Below are 25,879 nucleotides of genomic sequence, written 5' to 3'. Positions count from 1 at the left end.
TCATTGATCAGCAGTGATAGCTGGAAATGGTCAAAGACTTTGTAAAAGTAATATAATGACAATATATACATTTTAAACCCCAGAGAATAAGAATAACTTTATTTCCCTTAAATACATATTTGCACTACTTTCACTTCTCCATATCGCTTTGTATTCGTTTTTGGCAAATGTACACAATACCAATATTATTTACACTTTGTCAGGTGGGAAATAATTGAAAGGATTTTATCTGGGATGCAACTGGATAACTATCGTAGATCTGTAGCTGTTCAGACCGATACGAGTATCTATGGCACCACATTTTCTCACTAGATGTTTAGGCAAATTTTGGAGCACATTTCAGTTTTACTGTAAGATAATTAGTAGATGATCCTGATTATACTTAAATCATCACAGAGGTACCATTAAATATCCAAATGATCTCTGCAAAATAATTTAGGAAAAGCAAGTGGAAGATGAACTGTTTCTAGGTCAGACAATACAAGTGATCATTACTTTGTACTTCACACCATATTAATGTTGGAGTCGAGATTAAGTTGTGAACCCCCAAAGAAAATCAGCAGAAAGTCTAATAAAAAATTAATAATAAAGAAATACTGTGTTAAATGCTTCTGTTTTACTGCTAAACTAAAAACAAGCACCAAACACACGTTATTCACACTAGCATGAAAAAAATCCGAATAGGCATGTGCGGTAGATTTAAACAACTTCAGAGTGGATGTTTTTGTCACAATGGGAATTCTGGAATAAATCATCATGAAAAGTATTGAACAAAGAAATCATAATGGATGACTGAATGGTTGCAATATAGATATCTTGGTGAGGAATGGACTTTTTTTTTGGTTTGGTGTGTTACCAATAAAACCATATACAGCCTGAAAATGTAATTAAACTAATCAAGAAAAATGTCAAGCTATAAACCTATTAATCATATATATATATATATATATATGAAAATGAACCATTCAGTGTAGAAAATGAATCAGCCCTACATCCTCATTACAGCTTGCTGAGACTCCAGCATCTCAAGTAATCTCAGTGACAAAAACTCCCCTTTTTTCAATTTCAAACAAGTACAAGCAAACACACAAACATTTAAAGTTCCCAGAAAAAGGCCTGACATGTCAGAAAACATTGCACAGATGGGGGGAGGAAAAAAAAATAGAAGAACTTGGAATTTAAAACAGTTCATCTCATAACAAACACAGAGAGGAGTCCTTGAGGATGGAGTGGACAAAGAGAGATGAAAGCCAGATCCATTAACAAAATCTCAATATGAACTGCCATAAGGAAGCAGAGGGGCCACGAGCAGGAAATTAGTCTGTTCCTCTAAAGGTTTCCCCAGGTCTCTGGTGGAGGGAACTGCTCTACATTTCCACTTTCGTCATGTGATTCTTCTCCTATATCAAATGTCAGTTTGTATCGCAACCGCACCTTTTCCTTAAAGAAATGTACACGTATGAGTATGAACACAATGGAGAAACACCATACAATCAGATTTCATCAGCAACAAAGGAAGACTGCCAAAGTTCACATCTTACATGTTCAATGAGCTTACAAATTATAGCCAAATATATATATATATATTTAAAATACTATTGCAGAGTATCCTCTGAATGGGTTTACCTTGTAAGGGTTGGCTAACAGCAGGACTTGTGTAATGGCAGCAGGGGGCAGTAAAGGGTTGAAGGCAGGTAAATCTGATCCTGATGGTGGTTGGAGCTTCACTCTCATAGTCTGTGCCCACATACAATACAACTTCAGTTCAGGATTTAATAGAGATTCACCAAAGATGCATGGATGAATGGAGTTACCTTAGGAACGGCAGCCTGGAATCGTATGTTTGTGATGGGCACAGGGGCAGAGGACAACATGGAGATTATAACCACCAAAACATCCGGCCGGGCTGGTGGAGACTCTCTTGCAAAATGGAACAAAACCCGTAGGCTGTGTTTATCGAAGATTGTCTCGGGCAACAAGGTACCTGTGTGGCCACAGACAGAGAAGCATGAAAACAAACGCTGAACAGCAAAGACAACTAGGAAACACATTCACATGATCACATACCAAGCAGCAACACTACCGTCACTACTCAGAATGCATGTACAGATTACAAGCTTAACCCATGAACACATTTCATCAGCACAACTGTAATTTAAAACATCCTTCCCTAAACTTACTAGGTTTAATAGACTCCAGGGGCACAGTCACATTAGCTAATGATATGTCATCCTGGGGGGTCGAGGCTGGAGTGATGCCTGCGGTAGGCTGTGAATTCAGGTGAGCTCCTGGCTCAAAAGTCAACATGGGGCTGGGGGTCGATGCGGAGTTGTTTCCAGACTTGATCTGAAGGTCTCGTAGCGTGGGTTTGGAATAAGACTGAAGTTTGTCCCTTTTGAGAAAGTTTTAATGTATATTTCTGGGCTGTACATTTTTAAAGTGTAAATATCAGCTTTTTGCCACAGTTATATGTTTACCATTTGACCTGAAGACTCTCAGGGGGTAGAGACTGCTGCAGGAGGGTTTTACCCAACAGGTCTAACTCATCTAGGGCTTTAGTTGATGTCACGGGAGCCTTGGTGGCACATCCCACTGGCAACAGCTTTGAAGAGACCGCTGGAACAGGTGTGTCTACAGACTCTGATGACTAATAAAAAACAAATTATGCAGGCATCCATGATCCATTTACCTAATTCATAAATATACATGATCCTTATTACAAAATAACAATACAAATAATGTAATTTATTATTATTTTGCCCACCTGAAAGGTGTTCCACGTTGTGGTGTCTGACTGGGAAGGTGCCACGTTAGAATCAACTTCAGTCAATCCTGAGACAGAGCGACAAACATCAGTATTGTACAACTGTACTTCCTACAAACAGTTAAGTCATGTTCACTTCTTCATAGCTTTATAATTTGCTCTTTAAAAAAATGCATTTTAATTTGAACAATCTGATATATATTAGTAGAATCTAACAACCTTTTAATACACCTTTTTCAGTGGATGTATGACGATTTTCACAAAACGTAGTGCAAATGCAGATGTTCTGTTGAACTAGATTACTACAGAAAGTCCGTTTACAAAATCCCATCTTGTAAAGAATGGCCCTCTAAAGCCAGCACCATCAAGCCTAAAGGGAGAAATCAGGATGCGTTTTTCATTGCATCTTAAAGTAACTGAAGTTAATAGTTTGCGCCCTTACTTAATGTTTGCACTGTAGTTCCCAGAAGGAACAATATTTCGTTTTTCTCCATTAGCCTGCAATGTGTTAAAAATTACAACAAACCTGAATTGACGTCAACATTTACATTTTCATCCTTTAACAGAGTGACTTCTTTTATATCTCAGCAAAATAGACAAAAACTGACAATTTTCCAAATTAAACTGATTCTATAAATCAGAAATCAATTCAAGTAGACATCCAGCAGATAAATCACCCTATCCACGATATTCATTATAATGGGTTCATAAACGACAATATTTGGGTTTCACATTTTTAAAGAATATTAATACAAAAATGTCCACAGCGAAATGGTCAATGGAAGTACAGTCTGAACATCAAATTCTCCAGACTGGCTTGCTAAAATTGTGTTCAGACATGGCCCTTTTTTGACACGTTGAGTATAGATGTTACTGAACTTCAATCAATGTATCATGTCAATCAGTCAAAACTAGGGATGTTAATGATTAATCGATGCTCAATTAATTGTTAATAATTTAATCGATTAAGCTTATTGATCTTCAATTAATACATTTCAGCACAATTGCGTTCAGTAATCATGAGATGAGAGAATGTCTATACAGTCATCCGCCACTTATGTGCTGCATGTCTTGTCTGCAACCAGTGTTGCCAGATTGGGCAGGTTCCTGTGCAATTGGGCTAGTTTTGATTTAATTGTGTGGGAAAAATGTGCTTGGGTGGGGGGACAAAATTTGGGCTGGTTTGGAATGATTATGGCGGGTTTAAAAATTATAAAATGACCAGGGCCTGGGTAGCTCAGTGGTAAAATACGCTAGCTACCACCCCTGGAGTTCGCTAGTTCAAATCCCAGGGCGTGCTGAGTGACTCCAGCCAGGTCTCGTAAGCAACCAAAATTGGCCCGGTTGCTAGGGAGGGTAGAGTCACATGGGGTAATCTCCTCATGGTCGCTATAATGTGGTTTGTTCTCGGTGGGCGCATGGTGAATTAAGCATGGTTGCCGCGGTGGATGGCGTCAAGCCTCCACACGCACTATGTCTCCGTGGTAACGCACTCAACAAGCCACGTGATAAGATGCGCGGGTTGACTGTCTCAGACGCGGAGGCAACTGGGATTCGTCCTCCACCACCCGGACTGAGGCGAATCACTATGTGACCATGAGGACTTAGAGCGCATTGGGAATTGGGCATTCCAAATTGGGAGAAAAAGGGGAACCCCCCCCCAAAAATTAAGCAATTCCATTCCTTACACAACTAAAATAAAGAAAATGTCTCCACACAGTCATTCAATCAAACAGCCAATCACTGATTGACAGAAAATGTGTTCAATCCTGTTCAGAGCAGCTTCGAGTTGCCACGCCCACTAACATGTTCTAAACGAGCACGATCTGCAGGTGTTGCTCCTGGATTTTAGTGATAGAATTTAGGTAATCCAAACAACATCAAAGTGGTGAAAAATGTAAGAGAACATGTTGAAAATGTGGAAATGACTGTAGAAATTCATGATAATTGCCAGGACTTATCTGTGGCGTTTTTCTCATGCATATTTGACGCTCTTGCAACCCAATGGAGAAACTGCACTTTTTGGGCTAGAAGTTTTTTTGTTGCTGATCATTGCAGGATATTTCGAGATTTTAGCACTCATGGTGATCCTATTGCTTAATCCCCATACACACATGCAGCGACATCTAGCCACAACGTGAAAAGCTCAAATTCATTTTCAATACCAGCTGGTGACTTCCGGCGACACGAGCAACAGCGACCTCTGGCGACTAGATGTGGGAAGTTGAGGGAAGTTTAACTATGTAATGAGGAACGACTTTCAGGAGCGACACCCAATAGGAGTGAAGAGGGTGTCCGTGGAGCTCATGTCATCCATCTCCTTTGAGATAATGGCATTGAGTGCAGACAAGACAGAGAAGCAAATCTTTTTCAAGGTTGAATTTTTGATTGACTTCAAATTAGCTTCATTACTGAAGTAACGAGCAAATATACATGAGCCTAATGTGAACTGTAAACATAATTAGAACCTGTAACATCAATATGCTTCATCTCCTGAATTAAAGTCATTCACAATTGCCTTCTGTCTCCATGATGTTAACTATTGCATAAATGAAAAAAAAAAAAAATGTGTTCCCTCTCATTCTGCTTTTTCTTTTTGATAGGGAGAGGAGGAGCTTAGCCTGCCTTTTTAACTAGCTGTTAGTAAAGCCACGGGTTAGATTGACAGTGACTACTAGTCAAACAAACCTATGGTGGTAAGTAGACTATGGATAAGTTTATCACACGTGCCAAAAGGAGTTGAAGCAACGATGCCTGCGCTGGCTCTCTAGAGGTCGAGTTTTACAATCACCTCTATGAATTGCATTCAGAGATAAAGACGTCTTTTTGTTGATGCGAAGTCCGACCTTGCGCATTACCTGGACGACCCCTGTGGTTAGCGCAGCTGTCATTCCTTGTGGACATTTTCGATAGGTTAAATCTGTTGAACACATCGATGCAAGGGAGCAATGCCAACATCTTGCTTCTTTCAGTCAAAGTCAGAGCATTCGTTGGCAAACTGGATCTTTGGCGTGATCGGTTGATTAATAAAAATGTAGACATGTTTCCCAACTTGACTGTGTGCAAGAGATCGGTATAAATATCTCTTCTTTGATACGCATAATCGTTCACCATGTTGATGGACTGAAACAACAATTCGGCCATTATTTCAATGAGGATTTCAGTTAATTTTCTTGGGTCAGAGACCCCTTCAGTTGCCCAGACCTTTCAATCGAAATGGAGGAACAGTTAGTCGAATCAAAGAGCGACACCAGATTGCGACACCTCTATAGCTCTTGCTCTCTGCCCTCGTTTGGGTTGACTGTGATGAGCGAATATCCTCAGTCTGATGCCGCTGTAAAATTACTCCTTCCATTCACCTCAATTTATCTGTGCAAGGCTGGGATTTCAAAATTGACAGCCTTGAAAACAAAGTACCGAAATCGCCTCCAGGTGGAGGATGACATCAGGCTTGCACTATCCAACACTGAACCGAGTATTGCACTACTTTGTGAAATTAATCAGTGGGACACCTGCGCTTGCTTCTTTTTACAATGTCACGGCTAGTGAGACCTGGGGCGTATTACAGAAAGATCCTAAATTTAGAATCCTATCTTATCTGCTTGGTTACCATGGCAATTTCATTTAGGATCTCATTTAGGACAAAATCTATTACAGAATAACATTTTACTAAATGCATTATCCTATCTTAACTACAAATAGGAAAAGAGTATTACAGAATCATACATATAGTGCTACATTTATTAGCGATACAAACCCCAGAAAAGCGATGTGTGATGGTGGAAACACTTTTGGAAGACCCAGATGATGCGCTTTGATGACAAAACACTCAAAATAATTACACAAAATCTGATAATGCAGTTATCTTAACTGTTATTTCTTCTGCAGCCTTGAAATGAAAAGCGCTTCAATTTAGTTTTTCTGTTTTCATCTATCTAATATTTCATTCACACCAGCTGTTTGCATGTCATTGGTTGCTCAGTAACAGACATGAGAGCTGATTATTGAACTGGATGGAGTGTGACAGAACCCCTGATGTGGAGAGAGCATTTCCACATGTGACACAGACATGAACACGGAATGGATGAACATCAGCTGTGTTCCTCCCTGACAGCTCTCTAGGAACTTCAACTATTTTGTGTATTAGTACAAAGACTCACAGGTATGTTCAAGTTGGAATTTGGAATTAACCATAACATCGTAAAAAGGAAGGACATATTACATTATATTCTTTATATGATATTCATAAAATATTGAATGGCAAAAGCAGTTATATTATTTGTCTTGATATCCCAGGGAAACTTCCTTGTTCCTTTTTTCAGTGTGTGTGTGTGTGCGTGTGTGTGTGTGTGTGTGTGTGTGTCGGTTTGTGTGAATAAAAAAAATGGGGTACAATTAAACATTTCTGGGAACTTTATAGTTTCGTTGCCTATTGTTTCGTTAAGGCTGTAAAGGTTGTGCTTTGGTATTATGGTTAAAATGCGCTTGATTTACATTTTCAGATACATTCAGATGTGTTTTGAACAATCATTGGGCTAAAAATCATACAAACTAATCTGGCAACACTGTTTGCATCACAGAAGTGCATCTTCACACTTCCTTGCTTGTAAAGACGAAGCGGGCTCTACGTAATTAGCGTTGGCGTGTTTCTCTATAAATTAACATTATGTTTACTGCACAGGCGTGATAGTGTGTTAAAGTGCAACATGACAACATTTAAACAGCACGATACAAGCACATCATTTGGAGATTTGCAGTTTTAAGGTTAACGATTAATCGATTCATTGATTGTTAATTTTCATGACAATCAATAATGAAAATTCCTGAAATCTGACATCCCTAATTGACATCCCTTGGTTCAAAACAAAGAGCAGATTAAGTCCATAATAGAAGATGAAACGTAATCTCAAATAAGTGCTTTCACCCAGTGACATGAGCTCATCATCCAGAAGGCTGATGCTCAGCTCCTGTGACGGCAGCGTCTGAGAGGGAAATTCAGATAAAGACTGAGCTGTAGAGGAAGTGTCCAGTCCTGTCAGGTCCAATAGCGCTGTACTGCTGCCTATCAAAACCAAGAGGATCAAATCACACTTAATAACCATTACTGTGCACTCTAATACACAAGAACTTCAAGACTTAGACTACAGCTCATGGTACACTGACACACTACAGTGAGAATTCTTTATGGTTCTCTATTAAGATTTGTGCATGCAGAACATCTCCAGACAACACTGAGAGAACATGGCAGGCATCAGCAGTGTACCTGGGAGTCTAGCTGTGCTGTCGGTGTCTCCGTTCACCTCCTCTCTCTTCACCAGCTGCCTGTACAAGTTGATCACCTGCGTTAGGCTGTCATTGGCCTGCAAGATCTCCGCTGCAGACAAACACCGTGTCAGTGATTCATCCTGTTCATCTAAAACAGCTCATGGGCTCTATTTGTATAATTACAGGTTTGCCTTTGCCCTGCACGCCTCACCGAGAGCTTCATCGTTGTCCTCAGTATCACTGGCCAGTCTGAACAGAGTGGGTCTCATCTTCTCACAGCGCTGGTACAGATCCTGCAACGACACAACAATCAATCAACTAACAAAATTATCATATACATAAATACTGCTGATAAAATTACTATAAGTTTTAATTTAATTAAATACATGTGTCAGATAATTCATGGACATAATTGCATTGATTGATTAACTGCATTCATCGCATATCAATATTTGCTGAGAAACACCCCCAAATTAAGATAATTACAAAACATTACAAAAATCAATATATTGTTTTATTTTCATATCATTGAACACAAGCCTATCACTGGCCTACAGTCCACAGCAATTTATTTAGCAATTGACCCAAAAGCAGCACCTCAGGAGGTGGTCAGAATACGGTTCATTTGTGGGTCCTTTAGTGGTTTGATTGATTTGTGCGATGTGAAAGTGAAGAGGTAACAGTCCGCTTTGCACTTTATGACATAAGTACCTCGTGGCTTGCCATACATAACTGCATTACATACTTCATATTCCAGTCAGAATTTACTGTCCACATATGGGAATTTTAAGCGAATATAGATATACCATGATTACCATGATGTGTTTTTGTGTCTCATATTCCGTTCTTGTATTATTTGAGCATCTAAAATGAACGGACCAGCCACACAGAGAAGAGCAGCACGTTAAGATGAACCGCTTTAAAGTGATGGCCGTACCATCTATGGAGGTTCGTGCCAAACTTGAAAATACAAGTGAGGATTTTTATAGTTTCACTTTAATTTTATTTGTGCAATGGCAAATGTTCTTGGCTCATACACAATGTAAATGACACACTGGAGGAGACGCTTGCTCCATTACTCTCGAGATGATAAACATTTTGCACATAGAATTTCAAATGTTTTCCTTCATGCGAAATAAGGGCTTGTAGGTAAAAAAAAGTCTCATTAAAAGCTGAAATTCCTGAAAAAAGAAATGTTGGCATGACTAGTGCAGAATAATCTTTTATTGTTATTTCTTAAAAAAAATAAGCAGTGAAACAACTGTGATTTAGTGGACAAAAGCATTTTTAATCATATTTAAAAAAAAACAACCAACATGTAGGTAGTTATTTTGTTGTTTATGTGGACCATAAAAACCATAAAACAGAGCGGACACCTTTAGACCCCCAAGACTGAGCGTGAAGTTTAAAAAAGCATCTGATATTTATTTTGACATTTTTATGAAAAGCCACATTTTGTTCATGTGGTGTAACCCTGAGAAAAATTCTTGATATTTTTGACTCAAAAATTCATAATATTTATAAAAAAAGACATTTTTTTTTTTTATTTAATCTTGAAAAATGTGTTTGAAAACTTTTTGGAAATTAATGATTAAGTTGTTTATACTCTCATGTATTCAAGGTGCAAAGGAAGTATTATAATACTTTTTACTTAATGGTTACACCACATGACAAATGTAAAGCTAATTTTTTATTTTATTTTTGTAGAAAGTGCTATAAACGTTTTTCAGAAATGTATGAAACCAAATTGGACACAAAAATTACATTTTTGAGAACATGATGCAAGTATTTTAAACTAGATTTTTAAAAGATTTCTCATTATAACACCTTGTACAAACTTATTTGTCAATGACCCATAAGTATACGTATAACTGCAGGAAGGTCTCAGACACTAAAAGGGGTCCATTAACAGAAATCTCCTCAGGAATACCATAGCGGGAAAAACATTCTTTGATTGCTTTTACTGTGACCTCTGAATTTGTGGTTTTGAGATGTGCAATCTCAATATATTGTAGTTACCTTAGGAATCATGTGACTAAGCCACAGGAGCTGAGCTCAACGGGTATCTAAAAGAACAACAACCTATTGGATTTATTTCAAACCTGCAACCCTTACAATACTTGCTTACGATCTGTGATGAAAGATAAACAATGACACAGCTCTGAATCGTGGCATTTGTCATGGCGCAAAACTCCATGTTTGTAAGATTTCTAGAAATATCTGCACAGTTCCCCTATCAGAACTCTGTACTTGTAAGAGATGATTTCAAATAATTTGCATTTTCCTATAATTACGGTTGTTTCTGTAATCTAAGTTAGTTTGAGGTTAGATCCTCAATTCTTTTTCTCTTTCTGTCTTTTGCCAATGGAAAAGTGGAGAAATTTGTCTTCATTAATCTCTCTCAACTGACTGAAACTCAACTTTGACTCCTGGTCATCATTGTTCATACTGGTCTCTCTCATGGATAAACTGTATTCCCCTACAGTAGGAAAATCCCTCCGTACAGAACTGTCAGAGGATATGATTTATTGTGTTATTTTTTATGCAATATTTTTTATTGATTAATCATTTTAAATTCAGGCTTTAAAATAACAGTCCAAATAAATACTAGACTTCCATTATGTGAACAATGTCTTTGCTGCTGTATATTGAGTGTCACAGGAGATTGGTCTAACCATAGATCCAGTACCTGAGCAAAGTGCTGTTTCAGGAGTGTAAGAGGGTATTTTTCTGACACGTGTGTGTGTTACAGACCTTGATGAGCTCCTCATTGTGTGAGCCACTCTCTTTGCTGTAATCTCCCAGTAGCTGTGTGAGAAGCCCAACACTCTCCTTCACCTCCTGAATAGCATTCACCCTCTTCGACACCTTCTCCATACGCTTCTGATCCTGAAAGCACACACCGATAGGCATTACAAAAAGCAGATACGCTAAGCTCACACAGAACAGGTTTGCTTTTGTGAGTAAGGGTATGGTGTAATGGGGATGGGCATGATGTTATATAAATGTGTCAAATGGTAGAGATTCTGCTCTACCAACCTCTGATTCAATAATTCTTTCTTTTTTAAACTAAAGTGTAACATAATGGAAAGCTTTTTTGTGCACTGATACAAGTCTTATTTATTTGTCATGAATAATGATATCTTTTGGTTTGCATCTTAAGTTCCAAAAATGGACAGAACTGCACCTGTACTGGGAAACAGACCCTGAGAAACCAAAAAGATGTAATCGGGCTAGGGGGGAACACACACACACACACACACACAGACAGAGAGATGCATATTTACCTCCTGAACCATTTCCTTGATTAGTTTGTTTGCAGCTCGCAGGTCCTCAGGATGAGAGCTATTCAGAAGACGGGATAACATCTACACAATGAGAGGAAGAGAGAAAGCAAGAGAGAGGATAAATAGTGGATGATAGTGAGAGACCAATGGTCCTGTAGTGTGCGCACTCCTGCAACGGTATGACGGATTACGAACATGTCTGAAATCTAAAGACAGGTGTAAAGGGGTCTAAAAGGTTTTGAGATTTTTCCACCTCAACCACAGGTGGTCAAAAATGCATGTGACCATTGGCCTTGTAGTTTCACAGCAGCAAAGTGCCACCTACTCACCTGTCAATCAACTGATGTGCTAAAACTAGTTTAACTTTGCCAGTTACATGCAGATTTAAAAGTGAATATATGTGCATGCACAAGAACTTAATGAAACTTCTTCAGTGTGCCTGATATCAGCATGCAGGGACACAGATGACAAGCACACCTCTGAATCTCAGTTATTACAGGTAACTCCACTAAAATAACTCAAAATTCTGCTCTTAACATCTTGTGTACACTTAGATTAAATGCAAGCAGGCCCAGTTCCGGATCAAAAATGCTGAGGGTGCTTCTAAAACAGAAGCAGTGCTCTATATAAAGTGGAGATGTAATGTACAGTAAAAATAAAAAGATGAAATTGTGTTTAATGCTAAAATAGAAAAAAAAGAAAAGAAACTTAATATTTAATCCACTAATTACACTGCCTTAGTTTAAGATTTTTTTTCACTGTATTTTATTTTATTATAAAAGTGACATTTTCTCTGAGCATGAATGCAACAAGCGATATCGCACCGCAAGCACTGATCTAGAGTCAGAGATCTAGGGTTTCGCTAATGATTAAGGTTTGGCTTTGGTGTATGCAGAACCTCAGTCGGGAACAAATGGTGGAGTAGTTGATACACACATCAGTCGTGACCTCTGTAGTAAGTGCACCAACATGAGTTGTTAAAAGTGAAATCAAAACTGACCCTATTTTCTCATTGCATGTTACGGCTCTTATTGTGAACAATTTATACATGCATATTTGTTTTCTTTTAACATTGTTTTGACCTTGTAATCTTTAATCGAAATGTCATAACTTGCTCCTCATTGATATTCTGACTCTTTTTTGCTGACCTATGTGACCTATGTGCAGTTAAGACAATAGTCAAAAGAGTCTAGTCAGTTTTAACCCTGCCCTTTCAGCCTGTCATGTACACAAACCTGGTGCAGAGATGGTGAAGGGGTGTGCTTTCAGCTGTTTTCCTCTTTTATTTTGACATTCTGAACTCTCCAGGACTCTCCTGTCTGTGTCTGTTTGTAGGCAAGTTCACAGTAGTTTAATTTGCTTCTTATTCAAATGAGAAATGATGCTAAAATGCACCTCCAGTGCCATAATGCATATTATAAGTGAACCGAACTATTGAGCATCTAAATATAAGATTTTGTTTGTCGTGACAGCGCTCACATATGAAAATAGCCGCGAATGCATCACCAGGGTGCACGTGCTTGTGTGTCAACAAAGCAGCGCCATTCACTAACATGCTGGCGCTGCATGTGCATATTTACTTAATAAACACAGTCTTTTGCGATTCACAGAGCTATCGCATGTCTTCAAGTGGCTTTAAATAAAATGCATGAGTCATATGGACTACTTTTTTCTGATTAACATTTTTTTTATTGATTCATATAGATAACAAAGATAAGCAAAACAAATATACACAGAATCAACATTTACCCCCCACTATTACCCCTCCCAATCCCCAACCCCACCCTGACCCTCAACAACATCCCTGTGGTCACACATGATTATTGACACACACAAAAAAAAAAAAAAAAAATATAACAAATCACATACATTTAAAACTAAACTTCTCTCTCCACTGCCCCTCCCCGAGAGCCCTCCAAAAGTGCTATATAGCTGCCCCATTTCCCATAAAACGAATCCCAATTCCCTAGCCTTCTACATGTCGCTTCCTCGAAAGCCGCCACCTTCCCCATCTCCGAGCACCATTCTTGAAATGAGGGTGCTCCAGCCGACTTCCATCCCCTTAAAACAATTTGTCTGCCAATCATAACACTGGTTAGGACCCACTTTTTTATATGTTTATCCCCATATTGATATATATTGATGACCGCCCCATCACCTAAAATACAGAGTCTGGGGCAAAATGAAATTTGAGTGCCCAACACATCACACATAAAACTCTGAACCTTCAACCAAAATTCTTGGATCTTATCACACCACCAAAAAAAACATGGGTTGAGTCTCCATCTTCTGATTGGCATCGCCTGCAGGTGGGTGTGTCTTTATGGCCAAGCCTATACAATCTAGAGGGGGTCCAACAGAATCGATGTAAAATCTTGAATTGCATGAGGCGCACCCTTGCATCTCTAGATGCAGACTTAAATTCTAGCCCACACTCCCTCCTCCAATACCAAATTTAAATCTTTCTCCCATAATCTCTTGATAGAAGTTAAAGCTCCATCCCCCAGACACTTAATTAGCAGGGAGTAATACACTGATGCCTCATGAGAGTATCTGCTGCTTTAGGGGGTGTATGCTACTCCCAAAAATAGAACAGAGCAGGTGGCGCAGCTGCAAATACCTAAAGAACTGAGATCTGGGAATCCCAAAATGTTGAACCATATTTTCAAAAGATCTCAACACTCCACTCTCATATAGGTCACCGAGCGTATTAACCCCCCTCCCAATCCACTCTGACCAGCAGAAAGGGGACTTATTAATACATAATTTTGGGTTCAGCCATATGCTCGAGGCAACATTTAAATAAATGTCCGAATTAAACACTCTGGACACTTTAGTCCATACCGAGTGCAAATACGAGATAACGGGGTGTAACTTCTCCAGTTAGTTTGATAGAAAGGCTTTGCAATGGTGAAATAGGGGCAAGAACTTCCTGTTCAATACAAAACCAGGGAAGGGCTCTCTCAGGTGGAAGCGACCAATGAGCCAAATGTCTGAGACCGAATGCATAATAATAAAACTAAATCTTGGGTAGGCCTAGCCCACCTTTGCAATCGGCCTATGCAACTTATTGAAATGTAATATGGGACATTTACCATTCCAAATGAAGGACTTCGCTATGCTATCAAATTGCTTGAAATAAGAGAGGGGGACATCTACAGGGAGAGATTGTAACAGGTAGTTAAACTTTGGAATACAATTCATATTAATAACATTAAACTTCCCAATCATAGATAAATTTAATGAAGCCCACCTGCCCACATTGCTCAAAAACCTTTTTAAGAAAGGGTTATTATAAATGAACTCTTAACTAAATCACACAAATTTGCTGGGAATAAAATACCCAAATACTTAATGCCCTGTTTGGGCCACTGGAAGGTGCCCGGTTGAAAAGCCGTTACTGGGCAGTACGCTGTCAGAGCCAAAGCTTCAAATTTAGACCAATTAACTCTGTATCCTGAACACTTAGAAAAGGAATTTTCCCGAACCAGTATATTTCCAAAATCTTAAAAAGATAATCCCATTCTACCATATCAAACGCCTTTTCGGCATCAAGTGAGATGGCAGCGACCGGAGATTGATCATTTACTACTGACCACATGATATTGATGAGACGCCTGACGTTATCAGAAGAGCTGCGGCCCCGAATAAACCCCACCTGATCTATATGTATAAGAGATGTCATAACTTTACTTAATCAGTTAGCCAAAATGTTTTGACAATATTTTAACGTCTACCTTGATCAGGGATATTGGATGGTAACTTTTACTCTCACTTGGCTCTTTATCCTTTTTAAGAATCAGACTGATCTGGGCTTGTGTCATGGTTGGGGGAAGCTTTCCATTCTTTAATGATTACGTATAAACTTCTAACAAAAGTGGAGCCAGTTCTGTAGAATAAGATCTAAAAAAAAATCAGCGGCAAAGCCGTATGGCCCCGGAGCCTTCCCTGTAGGTAAGGCCTTAATTTCCTCGCCAAGCACCTCCAAGGTTATTTCAGAATCAAGAGAATTATTTTGTTCAGTCGTCAGTTTAGGTAGTTCTAATGGTTCCACAAAGTTTCTAATATCTTCATCAGTAGATGAAGACATGGAACTATAAAGATCAAATTCAAAAAATTCTTTAAAGGCATTATTAATATCAATTTCACCAACAGCAGATTTCACTGAGGGAATGGAATAAAAAGACTCTCTCTGCTTTATATATCTAGCCAAAAGTTTTTCTGCCTTGTCCCCTGACTCAAAGTATGACTGTCTTGCCCTGAATAGCTAAAACTCCACCTTCCGCAACAAAATAGTATTATATCTGTATTTCAATCGGGTCAATTCTCTGAGGCCATCGGATGACAAACGGTACTTCAGCTCTGCTTCGGCATTTTTAATATTTCCTTCCAACTCCACAAGTTCTCGTGCTTTGGATATTTTGGTGAATGAGGCATACTGTATGATCCGACCTCTAAGAACCACCTTAAGTGCCTCCCAAGCCACGCCCACAGAGGATACTGATGACCAGTTAGTCTCCATATAAACATTGATTTCAGCCTTTAACATTTGATGGAATTCAGGATTTTGCAAAAGGGATACATTAAAGTGCCAACTATATGATTTCTTTTTCTCCAAATGTGGCAACACCTCTAAACTCAACAGGGTGTGATCTGAGACTAAAATGTTTCCAACTGAACAGATGAAATGAGGGACTTAGATATAAAAAAAAAAAAAAAAATCTATTCTAGAATAAATCTTATGGACTGATGAACAACATGTATAGTCCCTACCAGATGGGTTCAAAAGTCTCCAAACATCTGTAAGACCAAGATTTTTACACATCCTGTGAAGCGTCAGTGTTGCTCTAGGGGGCTTACACACGTTTGCTTCACTATGATCAAGAACTGAATCCATCAAAAGATTAAAGTCTCCTCCCAATATTATATCATGAGGGGTGCCAGCAGCTTGCAACATCCCTTCAAGATCTATAAAAAAAGCTCTGTACATCAACGTTAGGTGTGTATATATTAGCCAAAATAAGACTTTGCCCCTGACTTTCTGCTAAAGCAATAATGGCTCTTCCTAATTTATCTTTAATCTGTTTGAGACATTTGAATTGTAGATGCTTACTTAGTGTAATGACTCCCTTGCTCTTACTTGTGCCAGCACTAAAGAAAACATGTCCACCCCATATCTTCCCAAATTTTTCAGCTTCCTGTGGGGAAAGATGCATTTCCCAATGCGCTCTCTAGGTCCTCGGTGTGGCGTTGTGACTCGCCTCAGTCTGGGTGGCGGAGGACAAATCTCAGTTGCCTCTGTGTCTGAGACAGTCAATCCGCACATCTCACCACGTGGCTTGTTGAGCGCATTACTGCAGAGACATAGCGTGTGTGGAGGCTTCACGCTATTCTCCGCGACATCCATGCACAACTCACCACGCACCCCACCGAGAGCGAAACACATTATAGTGACCACAGGGAGGTTATCCCATGTGACTCTACCCTCCCTAGCAACCGGGCCAATTTGGTTGCTTTGGAGACCTGGCTGAAGTCACGAAAGATGCGTTTCTTGAAGAAACACTATATCATATTTCTTACGCTTAAGAGGAGAAATAACCTTCCTTTTTATGGGGTGCCCCAACCCATTCACATTCCACATGGGGAGAGACAATCCACTCATATTAACATTTGACATTTTCACATAATAGAAAAAATTGATTGTGTGTCAAAAACAAAATTATAAAAGACCACATTCCATCATTAGTGCAACAATCAAACCCCAAACTTCCCCCCGAACCAAACAAACAGAAAAAAGAAAAACGCGTGCATTAACCCCACGCACAACAGCACCAACTGGCGTCCATCCCTCTAAACTCAAACAGTCCATGTACGCCTACGAAAGCCCCCGCGACAACTTTGCCGTCGGATTGCTCAAGTCCGGTGTTTCTATAAAAATTTTGAGGGGCAGAATTACACAACAAAATATAATCTATAAAACAAACCCCAGCCAATAGGGGGAATAAACACAAAGAACGTGTAGATTCATCCACATAACTGTCCCGAAGGTGTGTTCCTCCACAAAACAAACTCCAGCCGCTAAGCGGAACCAAATAAAAAAAAAAAAAAAAGGTGCTCAGTTTCCTTGGACGGTCAAACAAATGTTCAGTGAGCTGGCCCATTCGGCTGCTACATGAGAGCAACAAATGACCCAATCACTCCAATGACTTGTAAGAAATACTCCACAAAACAAACTCCAGCCAATAGGAGGCATAAGCACAAAGAACATGCAGATTCATCCACATAACCGTCCCGAAGGAGTATTACTCCACAACACACACTCCAGCCGCTAGGCGGAACCAGCACAAATAGAAATAAAAAAGGTGCTCAGATTCCTCAGACAGTCAAGTGAATGTTCAGTGTGTCGGTCCACTTGGCTGCAATGAGAGTACCATAAAATAACTTACTACATTGACTTTATGAATGACATCGCTTGCTGGGGACATGTGAATGTTTTACGGCCATCCTTAGCATCAATTCTCAATTTGGCCGGGAACATCAGTACAAAAGTGTTAAAACTAGCAAAGTGCGCAGAGCTTGCCATTCACACATCCCAAACCTTGCATGGAATCCATATTCTCCCATATGGACTACTTTAATGGTGTTTTTATGGTTCTTTTATGTCATTTTTGGAGCTTTACCATAATGAACATAACTAACACTCAGTATCGGATTTGGATTGGGCTTGTCGGACCGATACCCGATCAGCCTAAAAACGTCAGTATCAGATCGGTGAATCCCTAGTTCCAACAGGGGTCCACCCAGTCTTTGAACCGAAGCCCAGAGCTTGAACGTATAAATGCTGCAAAATAGACAAAGGTGAGAGTACAAAACAATTGTTGAGGAAATGTTTTGCTATATCTAAATGGTTTGAACATTGAAACAGATATTTTGGAGTGAAGTAAAGCTTATATTTTAGTAAGCACAACATGAAGTCTCAAAATTCAACAGAAGTAAAACTAAAATTAAAAGTACCATTTACTGCACTCAAACTCTTATTCTTTGGAACCATAGTCCAGAGCTTTAACCAGAAGAAGAATGATCTTTATTGTCATTATACACAGGTACAATGAAACTCTGTTTGGCTTCTCTCTAGAAATTAAATAAGGCAACTAAGTAAAAACAATAAACATAATAACAATAAACATAAATAAGAGCAGTACCTAAATATTGCTTGAACTTTGGAGAAGACAGCAGTAGCAGCAACATGTGCTGAAGGTAACTATTTGCAACTGTAAAAGTGACGTTAGTGCAAGTATGTTAGTCCTTGATGTATGTGTGTGTATCACAGTCCTTGTTGTGTGTGTGTGTGTGTGTGTGTGTGCACTCACAGTTTCTTTTCACTGCTCTGTGGGAGAGGTGTGATGGTGGCCACAGCTCTGGCATAGAAGCTGTTCCTCAGTCTGTTGGTTCTCGATTTTATTGTCCTGTACCATTTGCCAGATGGCAGCGGTTCAAACAGGGAATGACTGGGGTGTGTGGTGTCTGATTATGCTGCTTGCTTTCTATATCAGTCTGCTGGCATTGATGGTGTCCAGTTCAGAGAGCTTCATCCCGACAATGCGCTGGGCCGCCTTCACCACGTGATGCAGTTCTTTTTCGCTTGGTTGCTGTGCAGCTGGCATACCACACTGTGGCACAATTAGTCAAGATGGTTTAATTGTGCCCCTGTAAAAATTCAGCAGCAGTTGCTGTGGGAGTTGAGCTTATTTCAGCTTCCTGAGGAAGAAGAGTCTTTGTTGGGCCTTTTTTTTTTTTTACAAGTGTTGAGGTGTTGGTGGTCCATGTCAGCTGTTTTGACATAGTGACTCCAAGGAACTTTAGGCTTTCCACAGTCTCCACTACTTCTCCATGTATATGGAGGGGGAGGTGTACTTTGTCCTTTGTTCACCTGAAGTCAATGATCATCTCTTTTGTCTTTGAGGTGTTAAGGACCAGGTCGTTGTCCTTACACCTCTCAGCCAGATGATCCACCTCTGGGCTATTTCATCATCATCCGAAATCAGGCCAACTACTGTGGTGTCGTCTGTGAATTTAATTATGGAGTTGGAGGTGTAGATGGGGGTGCAGTCATGGGTGAAGAGTCTGTCTGTAAGGAAGTACATGACCCATGAACACAGAGAGGAACCAAGGCCCAGATTGTTTAGTTTGCCCGCCAGTTTATAGGGGATGACTGTATTGAATGCGGAGCTGAAGTCCACAAATAACATCCTCACATAACTCTTTGGTTCCTCCAAGTGTGACAGAGCGGTGTGGAGAGTTGTTGTGATGGCGTCTTCTGTGGAGCGGTTTGTGCGGTAGGCAAACTGGTGCATGTCCAGATCGGGTTGTATGACTGTTTTGATATGTGAGAGCATAAGTCTCTCAAAGCACTACATGGCTATGCGTGTTAGTGCCACAGGGCGGTAGTCATTCAGGTCCTTCACAGCTGATTTTTTGGGCACTGGAATGATGGTGGAGGATTTGAGGCAAGTTGGAAGAGCAGCTTGTTGTAGTGAGAGGCTGAATATGTTTGTAAACACCTCTGCAAGCTGATCGGAACATGCTTTCAGTACCTGGCCCGGCACTCCATCAGGGCAAGCTGCCTTGCTTGCATTGATTTTCCTCAAGATGGTCCTCACCTGATGGGTCTGAAAGACCAAAGTTGACTCTCCGTTGGATGGGTTGATGAGTGGAGCAGCCTCCTCCCTCTGAGTGTCAAAGCAGGCAAAGAACTGGTTCAGGACATAAGGCAATGTGGCGTCATCATTTGGCAGCAGATTTTTAGTTCTGTAGTCCGTCAGTGCCTTGATGTCATTCCACATGCTGCAGGGGTTGTTGTCAAATTGATCTTTAATGCGCTGTTTGTATTTGCGCTTTGCATCCCTGATCCCTCTCCAGAGTTTCCCCCATGCTTCACTGTAGGCTTGTTTGTCACCTGTCCTGAAGGCTACATCCCGCTCCCTGAGTAGTGCCCTCACATTGGTGTTAAGACACAGCTTTTGGTTGGGAAACACCTTTATTGTCTTCTGTGTTAACACATTTTCTGTGCAAAAATGTATATATCCTAGGACTGAACCAGCATATTCCTCCAGTTCTGCCCTCAAGCGCAAAGCCCTGCAAAGGGTGGTGCGAACTGCCAGACACATCATCGGAGGTGAGCTTCCCTCCCTCCAGGAAATATATACCAGGCGGTGTGTGAAAAAAGCTCGGAGGATCAGAGACTCCAGCCACCCGAGCCATGGGCTGCTCTCACTGCTACCATCAGGCAGGCAGTATCGCAACATCAGGACCCGCACCAGCAGACTCCATGACAACACACTGGCAACTGACTATCAACCGACAGCCTGAATGTCAATACAGCACAATACAACCTACTGTATATTTTATATATACTATTTTTTATTGTATACTGTGTATTCTTTATTGTGTGTGTGTACTGTATATTGTACATTGTATATTATTATTTGTATATTGTGTTGTGTGTAATTAGGTGTATATTAGATATGTAAACTGTGTTGTGTAAATCTGATGTTTATTGTAAATTGGTATATGTCTCATCACTGTCATGACTGCTATGTTGCTCGGAACTGCACCCAAGATTTTCACCCACTGTTGCAATTGTGTATATGGTTGAGTGACAATAAAGTGGTTTGATTTTTGTTTCATTTTGAGTTCTGTTCCCTCTGCAAACAAATCTCTGTGTGTGATAACAAAACAGTCCTGCAGCATTGAAGCGGCTTCCTCAGACCACAATCATACTGTCCTGATTGTCGGTTTTGCTCTGCAGATCCATGGTCTGTAAGCTGGGTCAGACTTTCCTAGAAGTGCAGATGGGGTTGCTTTGAATGCTCCAGTGATATTTGTGTAGACTTGGTCTAGGACGTTGTTCTTTCTTGTGGGGAAATTCACATTTTTGTAAAATTTAGGCATGACCAGTTTGCCTGCTACAATGATCACACCATCCTTGTGCGCCATCAGCTGTTTGCTGGCACGGTCATGTAGCTTTTCCAATGCTAACTTAGCCTTAGCTTGTGGGGGGGATGTAAACTGCCATGATTATTATTGTCGTGAATTCCCTCGGAAGAAAGAACAGTCTACACCTTACCGTTAGGAGCTCCAAATCCGGGCAGCAGTGTTTGTCCACCATGTCCGTGGATGTGCATCATTTGTTGTTTACATAGATACACAGTCCTTCTCCCCTGCTCTTCCCAGAGTCCTTCGTTCGGTACGCTCCCTAAACAGAGCAGCCGGCCAGCTCAATAGCAGCGTCTGGTACGTTTTGGTTTGGCCAGGTCTCTGTGATGATAGTCACACAGTGAGGCATGGTTCTCGCTCTAATTTTATACATCTTGTTGGTGAGAGACCTGGAGTTGGTGAAGAACAGGCTCGGTAACGCTGGTCTGTAAGGGTTAGCTTTTAGCCTAGCCTGTAACCTGGCTTACTTTCCCTCTTCTGTTTCTTCTCCCTCCGCTGCCTGCGCCGTTTCACTGGTGGGATGGCAATTCCGATGGGCTTCGGGGTGCGTAGAATCTCCGGGGGGAAGAAAGGTGAGTCAACTCCGGGATACATAGTACTCTCCAAAGAGCATTAACAGGGATTGATCGTATATGTTAAGAGCTATTGCTTTACTTAATAGACTAACTACAGAACTAGGTAATAAAAAGAATGAGAAAGAGAAATGAGAGAGAGCCAAGTCGCTATTGCTTCCGCACGCGCCGCTATCTGTCTAATTAACCACTGCACCACACAAGTGTGAACAATGCCAAAGAGACATTTTAAGTTGAAAGTACATAGCAATTGCTGAAATTTTTTTGTAGTTACAGCTAAGGGGGTATTTACACTTGGTCACATAGTGCATTTTTTCTGATCGGATAGTTATCCGATCATGAAAAGACTAAGTGTAAATGCCCTCCAAGATAGAAATAAGACGGATATAAATCCGATCACTGCCGGAGGTGGTTTGAAACGCATTCCATTCGAAACTCAGTAAAGTGTAAATACATCTGGATGTTTAAGCCACATATGTAAACTGTACTCACCCAAACAGCGCTACGTCAGCATAGGGAAAAAGTGAAACATAACAGCTGCAACAGAGTCTTTGCATAGGGCTCGTGTCACACAATCAATGATACCAAATTAAGAAACGGATGGACGCTGCAGGAGACGAAACTTTTTTCTTTATTTACTTGATTTGGATTGCTGACGAAACTGAAACTAAACTATAATTATATAATTATAATTATTATTATTAAAAGAATATAATATGCTATAATTTTTTCGTTATTCATTCTAACTTCACAATGAGGACTTTGATTGCATTATGTTTTTCCAGCATAATTTTCTATAAAGCTGCTTTGAAACGATGTGTTGTGAAAAGTGTTATGCAAATAAATACTACTTGACTAAATGCAGACAATGAGCACAGCTATAGCACTAGGACACATCTAAACTACGAGAAGCGCAGAAGGGAAAATACACAGCGTGCGCACACACACAGATACCCGTGCGCGAGGCAGTCACTTGGAATTAAATAATAAATCACATCTTTTAAATTTGCTGCCCAGAATTAGTATAATCATGGACGTGAGCACTGTTTTATTTGGATATAGAGCAGGAACTGAAGATCGAATTTATATCCGTTTGGCAGAGACACATTGGTGTGGCCAAGTGTAAATGAAATGTGCTTTTTCAATCAGACAGCAACCCAATCAGTAAAAACGCATGAAGTGATCAAGTGGAAATACCCCCTAAGGGTTTTTAAATTGAAGCAAGAATTACCCAGTAAAGTACAGCCTACATTGAAGTGCGCACACCATGACGACTCAAAGTTCAACAGCATAGTTTTTTTAAAACTGTTCTTTCCTGGACTTGAACTCACAACCTTTTGAACCATAGTGCAATGCTTTAACCACTAGGCCACTCAGCTGATACATCTCAACAATGCCAAAAAGACATGACAAGTTTAGAGTGAGCATACAAAAGCATTGGTTAGCATGCTAAGCTAATGTTGCATATGCATATCAATGTGATCAAATAGCCTTAAAAGATAGAATACCTAGGGGCCTGGGTATCTCAGCGAGTATTGACGCTGACTACCACACATGGAGTCGTGAGTTTGAATCCAGGGTGTGCTGAGTGACTCCAGCCAGATCTCCTAAGCAACCAAATTGGCCCGGTTGCTAGGGAGGGTAGAATCACATGGGGTAACCTCCTCGTGGTCGTGATTAGTGGTTCTCGCTCTCAATGGGGCGTGTGGTAAGTTGTGTGTGGATCGTGGAGAGTAGCATGAGCCTCCACATGCTGTAAGTCTCCGCGGTGTCATGCACAACGAGTCACGTGATAAGATGTGCGGATTGACGGTCTCAGAAGCGGAGGCAACTGAGACTTGTCCTCCACCACCCGGATTGAGGTGAGTAACCGCGCCACCACGAGGACCTACTAAGTAGTGGGAATTGGGCATTCCAAATTGGGAGAAAAGGGGATACAATTTTTTTTTTTCTTTTGTACTACAGGTGATGCTGTCTCCAAACTGATCAGGTACACTCAGAATATGATATGGATGAACCATACAATTTTTTTATTTAAATTCAAAAAGGGGTTCAAAAGATGTATCACTTTATATAAAAATTCTAAATTGCAGAGAGGCAATATGCAATACTGGAATACTGGCATCGTAGGATTCCGTATGACCAAAGGAATCCAAAAAAAACAAAGGTCATGATTTCAGGACAAACGGTTAAAAAGTTAAGAGCAAAAATAGCCATTTTTTACAGTTCTTGACACATAAGTGGTGCTGTCACCAAAGTTTGCATGTACCCTCAGATCATGGTCCTTATGAAACATACCAAGTTTCGTTTGATTGGACAGCGTTTCTGAGGCACAGCCTCACATACTATTTAATGTCAACAATATCAAAGGTGCACTCAGTAACTTTTTGATTGTGTCATCTTGGACTTAGTGACACCTAGTGGTGTGAATGCAGCATCATTCAAAATCAATAGTTTTCAGTTGCAGATGCCATTGTAGAAATTCACTATACACAATCAGCCCTGATTAATTTAATCCAAGAGTGAAAGTGTGCAATAACAGGACGGTTACTGAGATTATGTGAGTGGTATTCAGCTGGTCATGTGATTCTAAAATGACAGCCCCCATGAGGGCACCCCTGCCCCATATAGAATAAAACAGCTGTTATAAAGTTACTGATATGACTAGAGTCCTCTTCTCATGTGAGTGGTCATGATTTTATACGCTTCAAAATTAAAATTCACTTCTTTAGGAGTAAAACTTTTTTAATAGAGAACTTAGTGCACCTTTAACTTTGTGTTAGCATAACTTTTCAACAGTTGCGAAAATCTAAATGCGATGAAGTCACGTCTGTGCAGCTCGATCTGAAGATTATTTTGAGCCATTGATTGGGAAAATCAGACAAAGTTGGAAGGATATGAAAAGCTTAAACTGTAAACATAATAATCCAAGGTGGTGGCTACTGTAATGGGTTAAGTTTTAATGTAAATGGTCCATTGGAATCATCAGGAGGCGATCAGACCCCTATTGTCCTAGGGGTCCCTAATTTCAGGGGCTATTCATGCCCACCTCTATCCGTGTGCCAAATTTCAGCATTTTCCTATTTACGGTTCATAGGGCTGCCATAGACTCCCATGGTGGAACAATAATAATAAGAAATGTTACAAAAGCAATAGGGGCCTTCGCCCTTATAGGGCTTGGCCTCTAATAACAATAATAAGAAAACTAACGGAAACAATAGGGGCTACACCCCTTTGGGTAGTCTCTACTACCTTTGATTTCTCCTCATCCTCAAAGATGGCGTTCTTGGGCCTGGGCGGTGGAGGGGGGAGTGGCTTGTCATCAGGAAGATCTGGGTCCTGTTTTACAATACCTGGAAAGAGATGAGAAATGACCATGACAACAATTACATTAACAAAATGCATCTATAGTATGAGTGCAGGGCCTTCCTAAGTCACACTTTTACAATTACAACACATCCCATGAGAGAACTATAGAACATTAAATATGTAATATATGATTATATAACAGCACATCATGCTGATGTCTCCATCAGTACTGAGCATTAATGCACAATTATAATTAGTGAGACATGGATAAATACATGTCAGTTATTATGAGGAATCAGGAACGCTTACCTTGTTTCTTAAGCATTTGGTAAGCATCAGATATCTTCGTTTCTTCTGGTAAACTGACACTCCAGCTGTACATCATTTCTAAAACTTTTTTCTTCACTGGCTGGGGGGCTCGAGAACCAAGATACTGTATAAAAAAAAAACATTTTAAAAAAAGGGGAGGGGGGGAGGCGGGGTTTAGAGACGGTAACTGACAAATGCTTTATGGGTTAGTGATTATGTTGGGAATCTAATGAAATAGCATCACTGATTATGAAAACACTGCATTATTTTTTATTGTTTATATACAATGTCCAGAGTCAAATTAAGCATTATTTCAGACTTCATAAAACACAGGCAGCACTGCATAGCAAACCCAACACTAAATTAAACTAGGCACA

The 25,879-nt window shown here is 40.1% G+C and overlaps 1 protein-coding gene across 1 annotated transcript in view; it reads right to left on the bottom strand.

Moving 5' to 3' along the window:
- Window positions 1-66: 66 nt before the first annotated feature.
- gga1 (golgi-associated, gamma adaptin ear containing, ARF binding protein 1) overlaps window positions 67-25,879 on the bottom strand; it is a 32,795-nt gene continuing 6,982 nt past the window's right edge. Inside the window, exons 5-17 of the mRNA XM_051712577.1 lie at window positions 25,503-25,626; window positions 25,137-25,237; window positions 11,317-11,397; window positions 10,784-10,918; window positions 8,241-8,322; window positions 8,028-8,138; window positions 7,689-7,826; window positions 2,765-2,832; window positions 2,478-2,647; window positions 2,181-2,392; window positions 1,815-1,984; window positions 1,627-1,737; window positions 67-1,440 (exon numbers count right to left, since the gene is read on the bottom strand). Coding sequence (XP_051568537.1) covers window positions 1,330-1,440; window positions 1,627-1,737; window positions 1,815-1,984; window positions 2,181-2,392; window positions 2,478-2,647; window positions 2,765-2,832; window positions 7,689-7,826; window positions 8,028-8,138; window positions 8,241-8,322; window positions 10,784-10,918; window positions 11,317-11,397; window positions 25,137-25,237; window positions 25,503-25,626 — 1,614 coding nt within the window. The 3' untranslated portion in view covers window positions 67-1,329. The remainder of the gene's footprint in view (window positions 1,441-1,626; window positions 1,738-1,814; window positions 1,985-2,180; window positions 2,393-2,477; window positions 2,648-2,764; window positions 2,833-7,688; window positions 7,827-8,027; window positions 8,139-8,240; window positions 8,323-10,783; window positions 10,919-11,316; window positions 11,398-25,136; window positions 25,238-25,502; window positions 25,627-25,879) is intronic.

This window comes from Myxocyprinus asiaticus, chromosome 12, assembly GCF_019703515.2.
Source record: "Myxocyprinus asiaticus isolate MX2 ecotype Aquarium Trade chromosome 12, UBuf_Myxa_2, whole genome shotgun sequence".
Classification (NCBI taxonomy): Eukaryota; Metazoa; Chordata; class Actinopteri; order Cypriniformes; family Catostomidae; genus Myxocyprinus; species Myxocyprinus asiaticus.
The sequence above is the reverse complement of the archived record's forward strand: the minus strand, read 5'-3'. Positions and strand labels throughout refer to the sequence as shown.